Genomic DNA, 14,742 nt, shown 5'->3' on the forward strand with positions numbered 1-14,742 from the left:
AGGCTCCAATGGCTAAGCATTCAACTCGGGATAGGTTGACACCGTCGCTCAATTTACATAATTCAAAGGCTATGTTGCGGGTGAGCGGCTCCCAACTAGGTCCGTATTTCAAAAAGATGCTTCTGGTGCTCGTTTCCGAATGCTAGTTATTATTATGTGGGTGAAGATACCAATAAAAAGATACCAATAACTTTTAATTACAACTGACATTTTTTGTAGCCGATGATAAGACAGTTTTATCATTTAAATTAGAAGCACACCATCCTACGAGAATATTCTGAAATGGTGGAGTGTTGGAATTGACCTATCTGGTCATGGGAACCATTTGAAATTTCAAGAAATTCACGAAAATGGACAAGTCCTAAGGCTAATATTTTTCGGAGGCGATAGAATGTCAATTTTATCATTTGAATTAGAAGCATACTATCCTCCGAGAATATTCTGAGATGGTGGAATGTTGGAATTGACCCATCTGGTCATGGGAACCATTTGAAATTTCAAGAAATTTACGATAATGGACAAGTCCTAAAGCTAATATTTTTTGGAGGCGATAGAATGTCGATTTTATCATTTGAATTAGAAGCATACCATCCTCCGAGAATATTCTGAGATGATGGAGTGTTGGAATTGACCCATCTGGTCATGGGAACCATTTGAAATTTCAAGAAATTTACGATAATGGACAAGTCCTAAGGCTAATATTTTTTGGAGGCGATAGAATGTCGATTTTATCATTTGAATTAGAAGCATACCATCCTACGAGAATATTCTGAGATGGTGGAGTGTTGGAATTGACCCATCTGGTCATGGGAACCATTTGAAATTTCAAGAAATTTACGATAATGGACAAGTCCTAAGGTTAATATTTTTTGGAGGCGATAGAATGTCGATTTTATCATTTGAATTAGAAGCATACCATCCTACGAGAATATTCTGAGATGGTGGAGTGTTGGAATTGACCCATCTGGTCATGGGAACCATTTTAAATTTCAAGAAATTTACGACAATGGACAAGTCCTAAGGCTAATATTTTTTGGAGGCGATAGAATGTCGATTTTATCATTTGAATTAGAAGCATACCATCCTACGAGAATATTCTGAGATGGTGGAGTGTTGGAATTGACCCATCTGGTCATGGGAACCATTTTAAATTTCAAGAAATTTACGATAATGGACAAGTCCTAAGGCTAATATTTTTCGGAGGCGATAGAATGTCAATTTTATCATTTGAATTAGAAGCATACTATCCTCTGAGAATATTCTGAGATGGTGGAATGTTGGAATTGACCCATCTGGTCATGGGAACCATTTTAAATTTCAAGAAATTTACGATAATGGACAAGTCCTAAGGCTAATATTTTTTGGAAGCGATAGAATGTCGATTTTATCATTTGAATTAGAAGCATACCATCCTACGAGAATATTCTGAGATGGTGGAGTGTTGGAATTGACCCATCTGGTCATGGGAATAATTTGAAATTTCAAGAAATTCACGAAAATGGACAAGTCCTAAGGCTAATATTTTTTGGAGGCGATAGAATGTCGATTTTATCATTTGAATTAGAAGCATACCATCCTACGAGAATATTCTGAGATGGTGGAGTGTTGGAATTGACCCATCTGGTCATGGGAACCATTTTAAATTTCAAGAAATTTACGATAATGGACAAGTCCTAAGGCTAATATTTTTCGGAGGCGATAGAATGTCAATTTTATCATTTGAATTAGAAGCATACTATCCTCCGAGAATATTTTGAGATGGTGGAGTGTTGGAATTGACCCATCTGGTCATGGGAACCATTTGAAATTTCAAGAAATTTACGATAATGGACAAGTCCTAAGGCTAATATTTTTTGGAGGCGATAGAATGTCGATTTTATCATTTGAATTAGAAGCATACCATCCTACGAGAATATTCTGAGATGGTGGAGTGTTGGAATTGACCCATCTGGTCATGGGAACCATTTTAAATTTCAAGAAATTTACGACAATGAACAAGTCCTAAGGCTAATATTTTTTGGAGGCGATAGAATTTCGATTTTATCATTTGAATTAGAAGCATACCATCCTACGAGAATATTCTGAGATGGTGGAGTGATGGAATTGACCCATCTGGTCATGGGAACCATTTTAAATTTCAAGAAATTTACGATAATGGACAAGTCCTAAGGCTAATATTTTTCGGAGGCGATAGAATGTCAATTTTATCATTTGAATTAGAAGCATACTATCCTCCGAGAATATTCTGAGATGGTGGAATGTTGGAATTGACCCATCTGGTCATGGGAACCATTTTAAATTTCAAGAAATTTACGATAATGGACAAGTCCTAAGGCTAATATTTTTCGGAGGCGATAGAATGTCAATTTTATCATTTGAATTAGAAGCATACCATCCTATGAGAATATTTTGAGATGGTGGAGTGTTGGAATTGACTCATCTGGTCATGGGAACCATTTGAAATTTCAAGAAATTCACAAAAATGGACAAGTCCTAAGGCTGATATTTTTTGGAGGCGATGGAATGACATTTTTTTCATTTTAATTAGACACACGAGTCTTTCCATTAGTCATCAAACCGGCATCTACTGCTAAAATAATCGTTTTTGAATTTGAATGGCGGCTTCAAAAATTGATCGTTCATAACAAGAAAGTCAGCTTAAGTCGACCAATTAATTTGCTTCGATGGCTAATGAATCGCGGCTTAAATGTAAATCAGCTTACATCTCTGGACCAAATATTACATCGGTCAATGAAAAAATATTCAAAAAGAAAATAATTTTTTGGGTCGAATAAACTAAGTTTCTCTAAAATTTAGCCGATCAATATTATAGTCCAGTTCTAGATTTTCTTAGTCGAGCCGGATAGGCGCCGATTCCAAAACGTGATTAACCCATTCCAAAATATTGTTTCATGTTTTATTGTAAAATCTCATCATATTCTCACAAAAAAGTGCTTAAAAAATTAAGAATATTTGAGAAAATATATGAGGAAACGAATTTTTGATCGGTTGAGCAACCTACAACATGGGATAGTCTAGTATTTTCGGAAATGCTAGTCGATATTAATTTTCAGTTCGCGAAATCGATGCATCGAGAACACTTCTTAACCATGACTCGAGACTCCCGGCTTAAATTTACGAAAAAAAAGTTGAAATCGACTATTATCGAGTGATATTAATCATTCGACTTTGTTCCGATTTTCTGAATAAGAAACCTCCTCAGATCAGTCTCGTTCAGACGACTTGAAGCTGAAGTATTTTTATTATAAGTAAACGTATGCTTTCAAGTGATATAAATCTTACAATAGGGTTTTCTTTGCGACTCCTTGGTAGTCAGAGGTAATACCTAACCCACTGAGTAATGGAATTCAAGTTCTCCTCTCAGATTGAGCCTAGAGAAAAATATCTTGTTCTGCAAATTGTTATTAATTTAAATCTTATTTCGCCATACTTTTTCCCGTGAGTATTCACTTTAAATGAATAGAATACGTCCTACAATCAGTAGATCAATTAGGCGTAATTATATAAAAAAAAACTGTATTGATTTTTTCCTGGATCTAACCGCGTTGTCATCACTTCTGGTAATGATCGATTGTTCATTTTCATTCCTTTTTCTCCACTTCTGTCATACATATACATCTACTACTGAATCCACTGAACGCGAATTTAGCCTTCGTAACTTCCGTGAGCAACCACTTGCAACTTATTTAACACTAGATTTACCAGACCAGTCATTTTGACTGGTCGTGCAATTTCAATTTAAAATTCCTACGACATATTACATTTGCTTTCCGAAATGATGTTATGACTTTTGTAGCTATAAGTAGAAAAAACATTTTATAAACTTAATGTTACTTAATATTTATTACTAACAAATATATTTTTTTGTTATTGACATTTAAACCAGTACCAGTCAAACTGACTGGTGCATGTTTCTATGAAGAAATGTATGAGAGCGTTTTAATTTCAACATATTTTGACAGCAATTGTCAGCCCCTGAAAATGTTCTGCATATTTAGAAAATGCAACCAGCATACCTCTGGAATGTTCAGATGTGGAAAGTGAATTATACGACAGCGGCGATGATTTGTTAGATAGAAAAATTGATTCTCAAGGAAGTGATGATAACAGTGCTATTATCGAGAGTAGTGATGAGGAAATTCCTGATGATGACAATATAGATGAGCCAAGCGACAGTGGTTGCGTAAAAATTCCAATCAAGCGTACCAAATCAGCAAACTGAAATTGCTTTAGACGGAACTATTTGAACGAGAATTGAAGAAGGAGGTGTTGCTGGTAGATTACTAGTTCATAGTAATTTCAAAGATGTACACGGTCCAACAGCACATGCTGAAAGAAATATTATGAACGGGAATCTAAGTAGTGCGTTCCAATTACTGATTGATAACCATATTTTGGAACATATACGAATTTGTACAGAGTTAGAAGCCTCTCGAGTTTTGGAAAAAAGTGGACAATTACACAAGAAAAATTGAAGGCATCTCTTGCAATATTGTGCGCGCGTGGGGCGTACGAAGGAAATAGCTTCAAACAGGGGATGAACTTATATTACCGGGGATAAGCAACTTTTTCCATCGGAGGCCAGATGCAGATTTACTCAGTATTTTCCAAACAAACCCCATAAATTTAGCATAAAATTCTAATTGGCGTCTGATGTAGAGACGAAATATGTGATAAATGGCTTTCCTTATTTAGGAAAAAGCGAGACTCGAAATGCATCAATCCCCCTATGCAAATTTGTCGTAATGAAATTTCTTGAACCGTATACCATGAAGGAGCGTAAAACTGATATTTTTTACAAGTATTCCTTTGGCGTTAAAATTAAGATCTCAAAATACTTCGTTGCTTGGAACGATACGCGCTTCTATTGGCAACCAGACATATTTTGGCGTCGATGTCACTGATCGAATGGAAATCAGGTTCCAGAAGGTGACCACTTCAACTGTTTTTCAATAATTTAGTTTCAGCCGGAAGAAATAGCTGGATATTGAACAAAACATAACAGGAGAAAATATCTCACGAGAAGACTTTCTGTTTCAATTAGCAAAAGAACTTGCTTCAGAATATCAGACTTCAAGGCAAATACCACACGAAGCTGATATACCAACTACAAATGGCACTGTTTCTGTACGCAAATGGTGTCAAATAGAATATTTTAATAACAATAAGACTACAAATATTTGCAATAAATGCAAAAAAAGTCTATGTAGAAAGTGTATACACTGCAAAATCTATTGTGAGCAACAAACTGTAAACAATTAAGTGTTTTGTTATTTGACAATGTCTATTAGTCCATTTATCTATCACAATTAATATTGTTCAACTTATTTTCGCCATTTGATAAGTAATAGTACAGACTGGAACCACAATATTCATTTTTTCTTATACACCAGTCATTTTGACTGGTGCTGGTAGAAATAGGTATATATAAATAGCTGGTAAATCTAGTGTTAACACGGGGTCGTTTCCATACTAGGCGGTACAGGATAGTCCCGATCTTCTGAACAGACTTGAATGAACTAAAAACATCCGTAGCCGATCGAGTCAACTAGAAAAATAAGCTAGCGGCGGTCGCCGTTGGCCCCATTTTTCTTGTTGAAAAAAACCGGCGTCGACATTTTCAAATATGGCGTCGACCGCCGAAATTTTTGACGACAGAAGTGTCTGTCTCCTGGTCTGCTATACATTTTCTGTAGGCGTTAAGATCAACACTGAAAAATATTTCGACATAAAAAAGCGCAAAATAAAAAAAATACTAAGTCAGCGCTATTATCTTAAGTCACCAAAGTGAAGTTGTGTACTCTAGCTTCTTCTTCTTCTTGGATGGCACTACCGTTCCAGTGAAACTTTTGCCTTCTCAACGCAGCATTACTTGCGTCATTTTTATTAGTAGTGCTTGGTTGAGATTTCTATGCCGAATAACACGCCTTGAATGTACTCTGGAGGGGCAAGCTCTAGAATACGCGTGACCACAGTGCAAGCCGGAAGAATTTTCTTTCACGAAAAATCCCCCGACCAGAACGGGAATCGAACCCGAACCCCCGGCATGATAGTGTGGGACGCTAACCACTCGGCCACGGGAGCACGTACTCTAGCGCCGAATCGTAATGAAAATATTCGGTGGCGGAGTTGCGCCGTGGCGAATTTTCGTTCGGCAATGAAACGATTGCGATGAGTTGTGATGATATTGAAAGTGGAATACAGCTGGAATCCGACGAATGCATGGAAATTGAGGTAGGTTCAGTTTGTATTAATCTATGACTTCAGTAAAAATTTTATTACGACAAAATTAATTCATAATAAAAATTGCGCTTTTTTCTGTGTGGCATTCATACCCCTGAGTTCACTTTTTAAAAACATGAATAGAAACTATTGCTACATGTTCTTTAAATGTATTATTAAAAGAGCTTCTGAATGTTTCCACCAGAACCCAATGATAAATGGGTCTGAAAAGTTGAACGAATTGGTATGAAAATATGGAGAAATTTGCGTTAGTGATACTAAAGCCTATGATCATAACGCGAAATCCAACAGTCACATAATTTCCGTTGTTTCCTATTATAAGAAGAGATGTCGACCAGGAATATCATTTCATAATCAAAAGGGATGAAACACGGTACGTGGAATGGATTCAACGGATAAAAATTGAAAATCATCCGGCTAAGCAGTTTAAATTTCAGCATGTCGATATTCTACTAAGTAATTATCATCAATTTTCACGTATTATTTTTTTCAGAAACAAAACGTTTAACTAAACTATTAATTTGTATGGCTCGAACCTTGGCGATGGTAATTGAGGACAGGTTAAAAACTCTCAAGCCATTATTGTTCACCTGTTCAACACAAACGAGCAGCAATTCATTTAATCCTCGACGACCAAACGATTTTCTCCGGCAGCGAAATTGAAAATATCGACAGATCAAGAAATCATGTCTATATATTTTTTATCTGCTTCTATAGAAATTTCCCACCCTAATTAAAATAAACATTAGAGAAAATCAATTTGAGTATTTTATGCGTCTGAATAAACCACAAAAACGTAAACATCGATTAAATTTTCTTCTACGCTTCATCTGATTCGCTACTCAAAAGTGTCGTTTGACTGACCGATGAAAAAACACTTTCGTACGAAAACGAGGATAGGGCAATTCGTTCGAACGAACGATGTTCGAATGTTCGAACGGATAGATTTCTTTCGTACGAAACCAAGGATACGAATGAGGCATTCTTTCGAACGTTTTGTGTTCGTTCGAAAACAAGAATAAGGGTGTTTATTTTTTTGGTTCGTTAAGTTAGTGTATAGAATAATATTAGGTGATTAATAGCAGTAATAGACGATAATATCTACTGTTTGCGCCACGCGGAGCGAGCGCATACGTGTTGCGACATGACCTGTCATTCCATTGCATCACCCAGAGACGTGCGAAAGTGAGATGAAAGCAGTATCAACACAACAAACGAATATCACCCGAGCTATCCGAGCGAAGCCGACAGGACAAATACCCCACCAGAGCAGAACATGATCCATTCCACGACGATCCATTTCGTTTGGAACACTAATTTTCCGTACACCAGCCGAAACAATTTCTATCCTTTTCATTCAATCGCATCACCGAGAGACGTGCGAAAGTGAGATGAAAGCAGTATCAACACAACAAACTAATATCACCCGAGCTAACCGAGCGAAGCCGACAGGACAAACACCCCACCAATTTCAGGGAGTATAAAAGTAGCAGAGCAGCATATGATCCATCTTTATAAGTTTTTATTCACCACGTGTATTTAGAAACCATTAGAGAAAGTTATAGTGAAAATTTGGACTTTGAAAACTAGTGTCGTTTTTTCCTACAGTAAATTTAGTCAGACCCTTTCCAACCGGAGTACTATAAGGATTGAGAAATGTGTACTGTGAAGATGGCATCCTCTTATAAAATTAATTTAGAGATGTGTTTAGAAGCGGTTAACAGTTTAATTTTAACCAAGTGCCTAGAATATGATTTCAAGTTAAATTTTAAGAACATGCAAGTAATTTTGGAGCGTATGGGATTAGATAAAACGAACTATCCTAGTATGAAGGTAATCAAAAGCCTTCTAATGAAACATCGAAAATCCGTAAAACGGTTTGCTCCTGAGATTACTTTGCAGAATTGTTGGGATGCAGCGAATGATTTGATCGCTAGAGAAGAGTTGGATGAGCTATTCGAATTGAATTCTAAGAATCTGAAAGAAATTCTTGTAGAAATGGGATTAAACGAAAAATGCGCACCTAACTTAAAAAAAGTTAGGAATAACTTCGCTTGTAATCCAACATATAAGAAGTATCGTGCAGAACGAAAGGTGAGAACCCTTATAATTGTTATAAGCTTCCTGAAATTAATAAAACTATTTTGAAATTTTCAATGTGAAATCATTTCCGCAGAATATTGAACATTCAATTGCCGCTGAAAGTCATAACGTAAGTGTAAAATATCAAATTGCTTTGAAATAGTCACGCCATACAGTAACTTCAAATTTTTATAGATCGATAATTTCAAAGAATGTTCTTTTGAGAATGAAAGTGCCTGCTTGCCACAAGACTGCGTTGGAGTTCATGAAGTAAGATGACATTTCTATTTATTAATTCATGTATTAATAGTTGTTATTTAGCAGCTTTTATTAAATAAAACAGATCATATGTCCGAAACAAACTCATCTCCTTCACGTGTCGAAACAAGAACATTATCATTTGTATCATTTGACACAAACGATTTCGAGGAATTGGCCGACTCTCAAAGTACTACTTTTGACGGCGTTGATAATACGGGAAAAGATAACGAAGTAAGATGACATTTCCAATTAATTATTCATGTATTAATATGTATTATTCTTCAGCAACCTCCATTCGGATTTTTATTGAAAGGAACAGATTTATCGCGTGTCGAAATAAAATCATTATCCGTCGAGTTTCCTGCAAAAGTATGTAAGAAAGGAATGGAACTTAATGCTCCAGAAATTGAATGTCGCATTTTTGAAACATCAGTAAGTCAAATGCAAGAGAGATCAACGAACGACATGCAAGACTCGATTGTTTCATTTGATACCAATGATCTTGAAGGATCGACCAAATCACAAGATACTACTTATAGCAGTGATGTAGATGTAACTGAACTTGTGTTCAATACAACGGACTTTGAAAACCTACGAAAAGAGATAAAAGAAAAAGGCAACAGTAACAGGATCAAATACAATGTCAAGGTTGCGGAATGTGGGGCAACTGCCACAAAAAGACTTTATAGTGGTGCTTCAATTTACGAGTGTTCTTTTTACATCAACAAGAAGAACATTGAAATGTGTAAACATTATGATCAACATAATATAATGCAAAGCAAAACCAAGGTTGGCGATGCTAAATATAAGCAACAAAAGCATAGAAGGCCTTTTATAGTGGCCTTAGAAGATTTGTTAAAAATCAAATATGAAGAATTCAATATCTATTGTATAATCAATATAAATTCTCATAATTGCAACAAATCTGGCTGGCTATTTTATGGTGTCTGCGCTCACAAGACCTGCAGATCTTATCGTTTCAAAATTGTTTCTGTTACGGATGGTGATAACATATATAAAGTCGATGTCTATGTTAATGTCGCTATGACCCTGATACACGGGGAAAACCTGAAAGCGGCATATTGCAAAGGAGTAAAAAGAAACATAAATATGAAAAAACTGCAGCTCCAAAAACCACTTGAATTACGAACTAAGTTGATCAACGAAAAGAAAAAAAGGGAACCATTCGAGAAGGTAGACATTGTCAGCAAAAATGTATTGAAAAAAATTAGCAGTGAAGCTAAATCGAAGCTTAACAGGGATATTGATGATTTTCAAGATTTGATAAAAATGTCTGAGGATAACGGATCTTATATCAAAAATGTGTTTAGAAAGCCCTTTGGTGTAATTTGTTTTAATACAAAAATGTTCAAAGAGCTGAGAAAAAACAAGACTTACAGTCCTATTTTCTACATGGATGGTACTGGATCGGTTGTACGATATTCAAAAGCTGAGAAGCGTGTTCAAATATATGTTTTGGTCGCATACAATTACCGGTCAAATTTTAGTGTACCCGTAACAACCTTTGTGACTGAAAGCCAAAAAACAGTAGACTTCCACAATTGGTTGAATATATTTCGTGCTTCGTACGAGTCAGGCAGCTCTATGAATAAATTGAATAAAATAGCGAGAATTGTTAGTGTTGATTGGAGCTGGTCACTGATTGGTGGATTGATACGGGCTCTTAATAATCAACACCATACACTACCAGAGTATATCCGAGATTGTTATAAAGTTTGCATAAGAGAACTCAATCTCAATTTCACTATCATTCATTTATGCTACAGTCATTTCATGAATGTAGTTTCTAAGGACTTGAAATCTGCTCCAATCAACATAAAACATAAGTTCATGGACTGTATGCGATTGGCTGTACGTGCTACAAACTTAGTGGACTTAATCGATCTGTTTATCATTATGACATGCATTTTTGGATCTGCAAATGAGAACCGAATGCTTGAGACATCACTAAAAGAACTAGATGCAAAAATTAATGATAGAACAAGCTTCGATTCAGAAAGCGCTGGTAAATTTGATTATACTGGCATCGGTGAACCAGAAATTCTAAAAAAAGATGAGGACAAAATCTTCTTGGGATCGCCTTTTTATGCGTTGTTAAAAGAAACATTTGAAACAACATTAAAACAAATAGATGATCTCAGCCAAGGATCACAGAACCCACTGTATTTCAAAGGATTCTTGGAAGATGTCGCCTTGAAAAAATACATGCCTGTGGTTTGTTTGTGGTCAAATATAATAGTATCTCAAATTGACTCGAATCCGGATACTATTTCAAACGCAAGGGTTGAAAGCTTCTTCCGAACATTGAAACACAATGTTATGAAAGGTCAGCTCTACGAAAGAATAACACATTTTCTTCGAAAACTACAATCGTATATTGAATCTCTGTTCCACTTTTCCGACTTTGACATTGAAGATATATACGCTACTGATAAAGGAATAAGTAATGCTAAAAAACGTCAAGATGATAGAATCGCAGAATATGACAGATTTGTCGGAAACGTAGAAGACATAGAGGACGAATGGCATAGTCCATACTTTCAAAAAGATGCTTCAACCCACTTGTTCAAGAAGAAAAAGAAGCAGGAAACTAACAGCTTAAACACACAACTTGAACAATCAACACAGAAGCACCCAGATTCAAAGGAAAACAGTGATAACAACAGAAAAAGATCATTAGAAGAAGATTTAGAAACTACCTGTAATCTGTCCTCTATTCATCAATTCATTGACAAAGGATTTGAATTTCCAGTTACCACCAAATGGTATTTCGGTGAGTTTCCTTCAGAATATGAGAGCATAGGAGTAAGTAGTATGATTGTAAGCTCAGAAATGCTTCAAACGCTCGATGCACATACATATATGGATGGAGAAACCTTAGATGCGATAATTGCAGTGGCCATAAAAGAATGTGAGGTCGAAAGCGTAAAATTGGTATCAACTTACATGTCGAGAAACTTGTTTGATACAACTCAACTAAAAGAAGTATTGGATAGGAAACGAGATTATGTTTTACCAGTTCTAACCAATACATCGGGAGTATGGGTGGTTCCTTTGAATGTTAGAGCTGGGCAAGCACCCACCAAGCAAGTTGGAAGAGGGAACCATTGGGTTCTCTTCATTGCTGATTTTATGAATAGAGAAACTTTTTATTTAGATCCTCTCGAAACAGCATCCCCATATTTGAAGGACGTACAAGAAGAATTTTTGAAGGCAGTAAGCTCTATTCGGAGACTTAAAAATCAACCATTTGATTCAACCAATTGGCAAAGCGGCTCGAAAAATATTGCGCACGACAAGCAAAACGACGACTACAACTGTGGTGTATATGTAGCTAAATATGCACAAAACTTTCTTTTGAAGAAACCGTTGACCGGGCTAGGAAACATGGATTCTGAGAGGAAACAAATCAAAATAAAACTCCTAAATACAGCAGTAATAAAAATTTGTTTATACTGCAGCAGCTTGAAATCACTAATTTTGTCATGTCAATCATGTGGACGGAGGTGTTGCAGTAGATGCGCCCCAAATATGGTGCTAAAAATTCCATCTACAAAACAATGTGAAATATGTTCGAAAATTAAAATGATATAATTTTTAAGTCTCATCAATAAATTTTTATATTACCTTTTAACTTGAAGTATTTTTATTTGTCCAGTTTGAGTCCTTTCAGAAACGAGATAGAATCCTGTCGTCTAAGTCAAAAATGAAAAAATTGTCATTCCATCGGCTACAAAAAATAGTTGCCATAAACCTCAACCATTCGCGTGGATTTTTTTTTAAATTTTAAATGGTTCCTATGATCAGATAGGTCAATTCCAACACTCCACCATCTCAAAATATTTTCGGAGGATAGTATGCTTCTAATTCAAATGATAAAATTGACATTCTATCGCCTCCAAAAAATATTAGCCTTAGGACTTGTCCATTATCGTAAATTTCTTGAAATTTTAAATGGTTCCCATGACCAGATGGGTCAATTCCAACATTCCACCATCTCAGAATATTCTCGTAGGATGGTATGCTTCTAATTCAAATGATAAAATCGACATTCTATCGCCTCCAAAAAATATTAGCCTTAGGACTTGTCCATTATCGTAAATTTCTTGAAATTTAAAATGGTTCCCATGATCAGATGGGTCAATTCCAACACTCCACCATCTCAGAATATTCTCGGAGGATAGTATGCTTCTAATTCAAATGATAAAATTGACATTCTATCGCCTCCGAAAAATATTAGCCTTAGGACTTGTCCATTATCGTAAATTTCTTGAAATTTAAAATGGTTCCCATGATCAGATGGGTCAATTCCAACACTTCACCATCTCAGAATATTCTCGTAGGATGGTATGCTTCTAATTCAAATGATAAAATCGACATTCTATCGCCTCCAAAAAATATTAGCCTTAGGACTTGTCCATTATCGTAAATTTCTTGAAATTTAAAATGGTTCCCATGATCAGATGGGTCAATTCCAACACTCCACCATCTCAGAATATTCTCGTAGGATGGTATGCTTCTAATTCAAATGATAAAATCGACATTCTATCGCCTCCAAAAAATATTAGCCTTAGGACTTGTCCATTATCGTAAATTTCTTGAAATTTAAAATGGTTCCCATGACCAGATGGGTCAATTCCAACACTCCATCATCTCAGAATATTCTCGGAGGATGGTATGCTTCTAATTCAAATGATAAAATCGACATTCTATCGCCTCCAAAAAATATTAGCTTTAGGACTTGTCCATTATCGTAAATTTCTTGAAATTTAAAATGGTTCCCATGATCAGATGGGTCAATTCCAACACTCCACCATCTCAGAATATTCTCGTAGGATGGTATGCTTCTAATTCAAATGATAAAATCGACATTCTATCGCCTCCAAAAAATATTAGCCTTAGGACTTGTCCATTATCGTAAATTTCTTGAAATTTAAAATGGTTCCCATGACCAGATGGGTCAATTCCAACACTCCATCATCTCAGAATATTCTCGGAGGATGGTATGCTTCTAATTCAAATATAAAATCGACATTCTATCGCCTCCAAAAAATATTAGCCTTAGGACTTGTCCATTATCGTAAATTTCTTGAAATTTCAAATGGTTCCCATGACCAGATGGGTCAATTCCAACACTCCACCATCTCAAAATATTCTCGGAGGATAGTATGCTTCTAATTCAAATGATAAAATTGACATTCTATCGCCTCCGAAAAATATTAGCCTTAGGACTTGTCCATTATCGTAAATTTCTTGAAATTTAAAATGGTTCCCATGACCAGATGGGTCAATTCCAACACTCCACCATCTCAGAATATTCTCGTAGGATGGTATGCTTCTAATTCAAATGATAAAATCGACATTCTATCGCCTCCAAAAAATATTAGCCTTAGGACTTGTCCATTATCGTAAATTTCTTGAAATTTAAAATGGTTCCCATGACCAGATGGGTCAATTCCAACACTCCATCATCTCAGAATATTCTCGGAGGATGGTATGCTTCTAATTCAAATGATAAAATCGACATTCTATCGCCTCCAAAAAATATTAGCTTTAGGACTTGTCCATTATCGTAAATTTCTTGAAATTTCAAATGGTTCCCATGACCAGATGGGTCAATTCCAACATTCCACCATCTCAGAATATTCTCGGAGGATGGTATGCTTCTAATTCAAATGATAAAATTGACATTCTATCGCCTCCGAAAAATATTAGCCTTAGGACTTGTCCATTATCGTAAATTTCTTGAAATTTAAAATGGTTCCCATGACCAGATGGGTCAATTCCAACATTCCACCATCTCAGAATATTCTCGGAGGATGGTATGCTTCTAATTCAAATGATAAAATTGACATTCTATCGCCTCCGAAAAATATTAGCCTTAGGACTTGTCCATTATCGTAAATTTCTTGAAATTTAAAATGGTTCCCATGACCAGATGGGTCAATTCCAACATTCCACCATCTCAGAATATTCTCGGAGGATAGTATGCTTCTAATTCAAATGATAAAATTGACATTCTATCGCCTCCGAAAAATATTAGCCTTAGGACTTGTCCATTTTCGTGAATTTCTTGAAATTTCAAATGGTTCCCATGACCAGATAGGTCAATTC

At 35.8% G+C, this 14,742-nt stretch overlaps 2 protein-coding genes across 7 annotated transcripts in view; one reads left to right on the forward strand and one right to left on the reverse strand.

Annotated features, from left to right (window-relative positions):
* The window catches only part of LOC129775141 (metallo-beta-lactamase domain-containing protein 1), a 249,371-nt gene that overhangs the window by 176,450 nt on the left and 58,179 nt on the right, over positions 1-14,742 (reverse strand). The window lies entirely within an intron of this gene.
* On the forward strand, positions 8,011-12,513 carry LOC129775140 (uncharacterized). Of its 6 annotated transcripts, none has more exons than XM_055779478.1 (4): positions 8,011-8,476; positions 8,542-8,616; positions 8,668-8,838; positions 8,893-12,513. In XM_055779478.1, exons 3-4 carry the CDS (start codon positions 8,695-8,697, stop codon positions 12,220-12,222), a joined length of 3,474 nt encoding a protein of 1,157 aa, XP_055635453.1. In that variant the 5' UTR covers positions 8,011-8,476; positions 8,542-8,616; positions 8,668-8,694; the 3' UTR covers positions 12,223-12,513. The 6 variants fall into 6 exon arrangements, with proteins under 6 accessions (XP_055635453.1, XP_055635455.1, XP_055635451.1 ...); XM_055779480.1 differs by having other exon boundaries at positions 8,671-8,838; XM_055779476.1 differs by having other exon boundaries at positions 8,011-8,616.

Source organism: Toxorhynchites rutilus, chromosome 3 (assembly GCF_029784135.1).
Source record: "Toxorhynchites rutilus septentrionalis strain SRP chromosome 3, ASM2978413v1, whole genome shotgun sequence".
NCBI classification, from domain to species: Eukaryota; Metazoa; Arthropoda; class Insecta; order Diptera; family Culicidae; genus Toxorhynchites; species Toxorhynchites rutilus.

Coding starts and splice junctions, on each gene's coding strand:
- LOC129775140 (XM_055779474.1), top strand. CDS start 8,695: ATGTCCGAAACAAACTCATCTCCTTCACGTGTCGAAACAAGAACATTA. Junction 8,839..8,892: donor ATACGGGAAAAGATAACGAA/GTAAGATGACAT, acceptor ATTATTCTTCAG/CAACCTCCATTCGGATTTTT.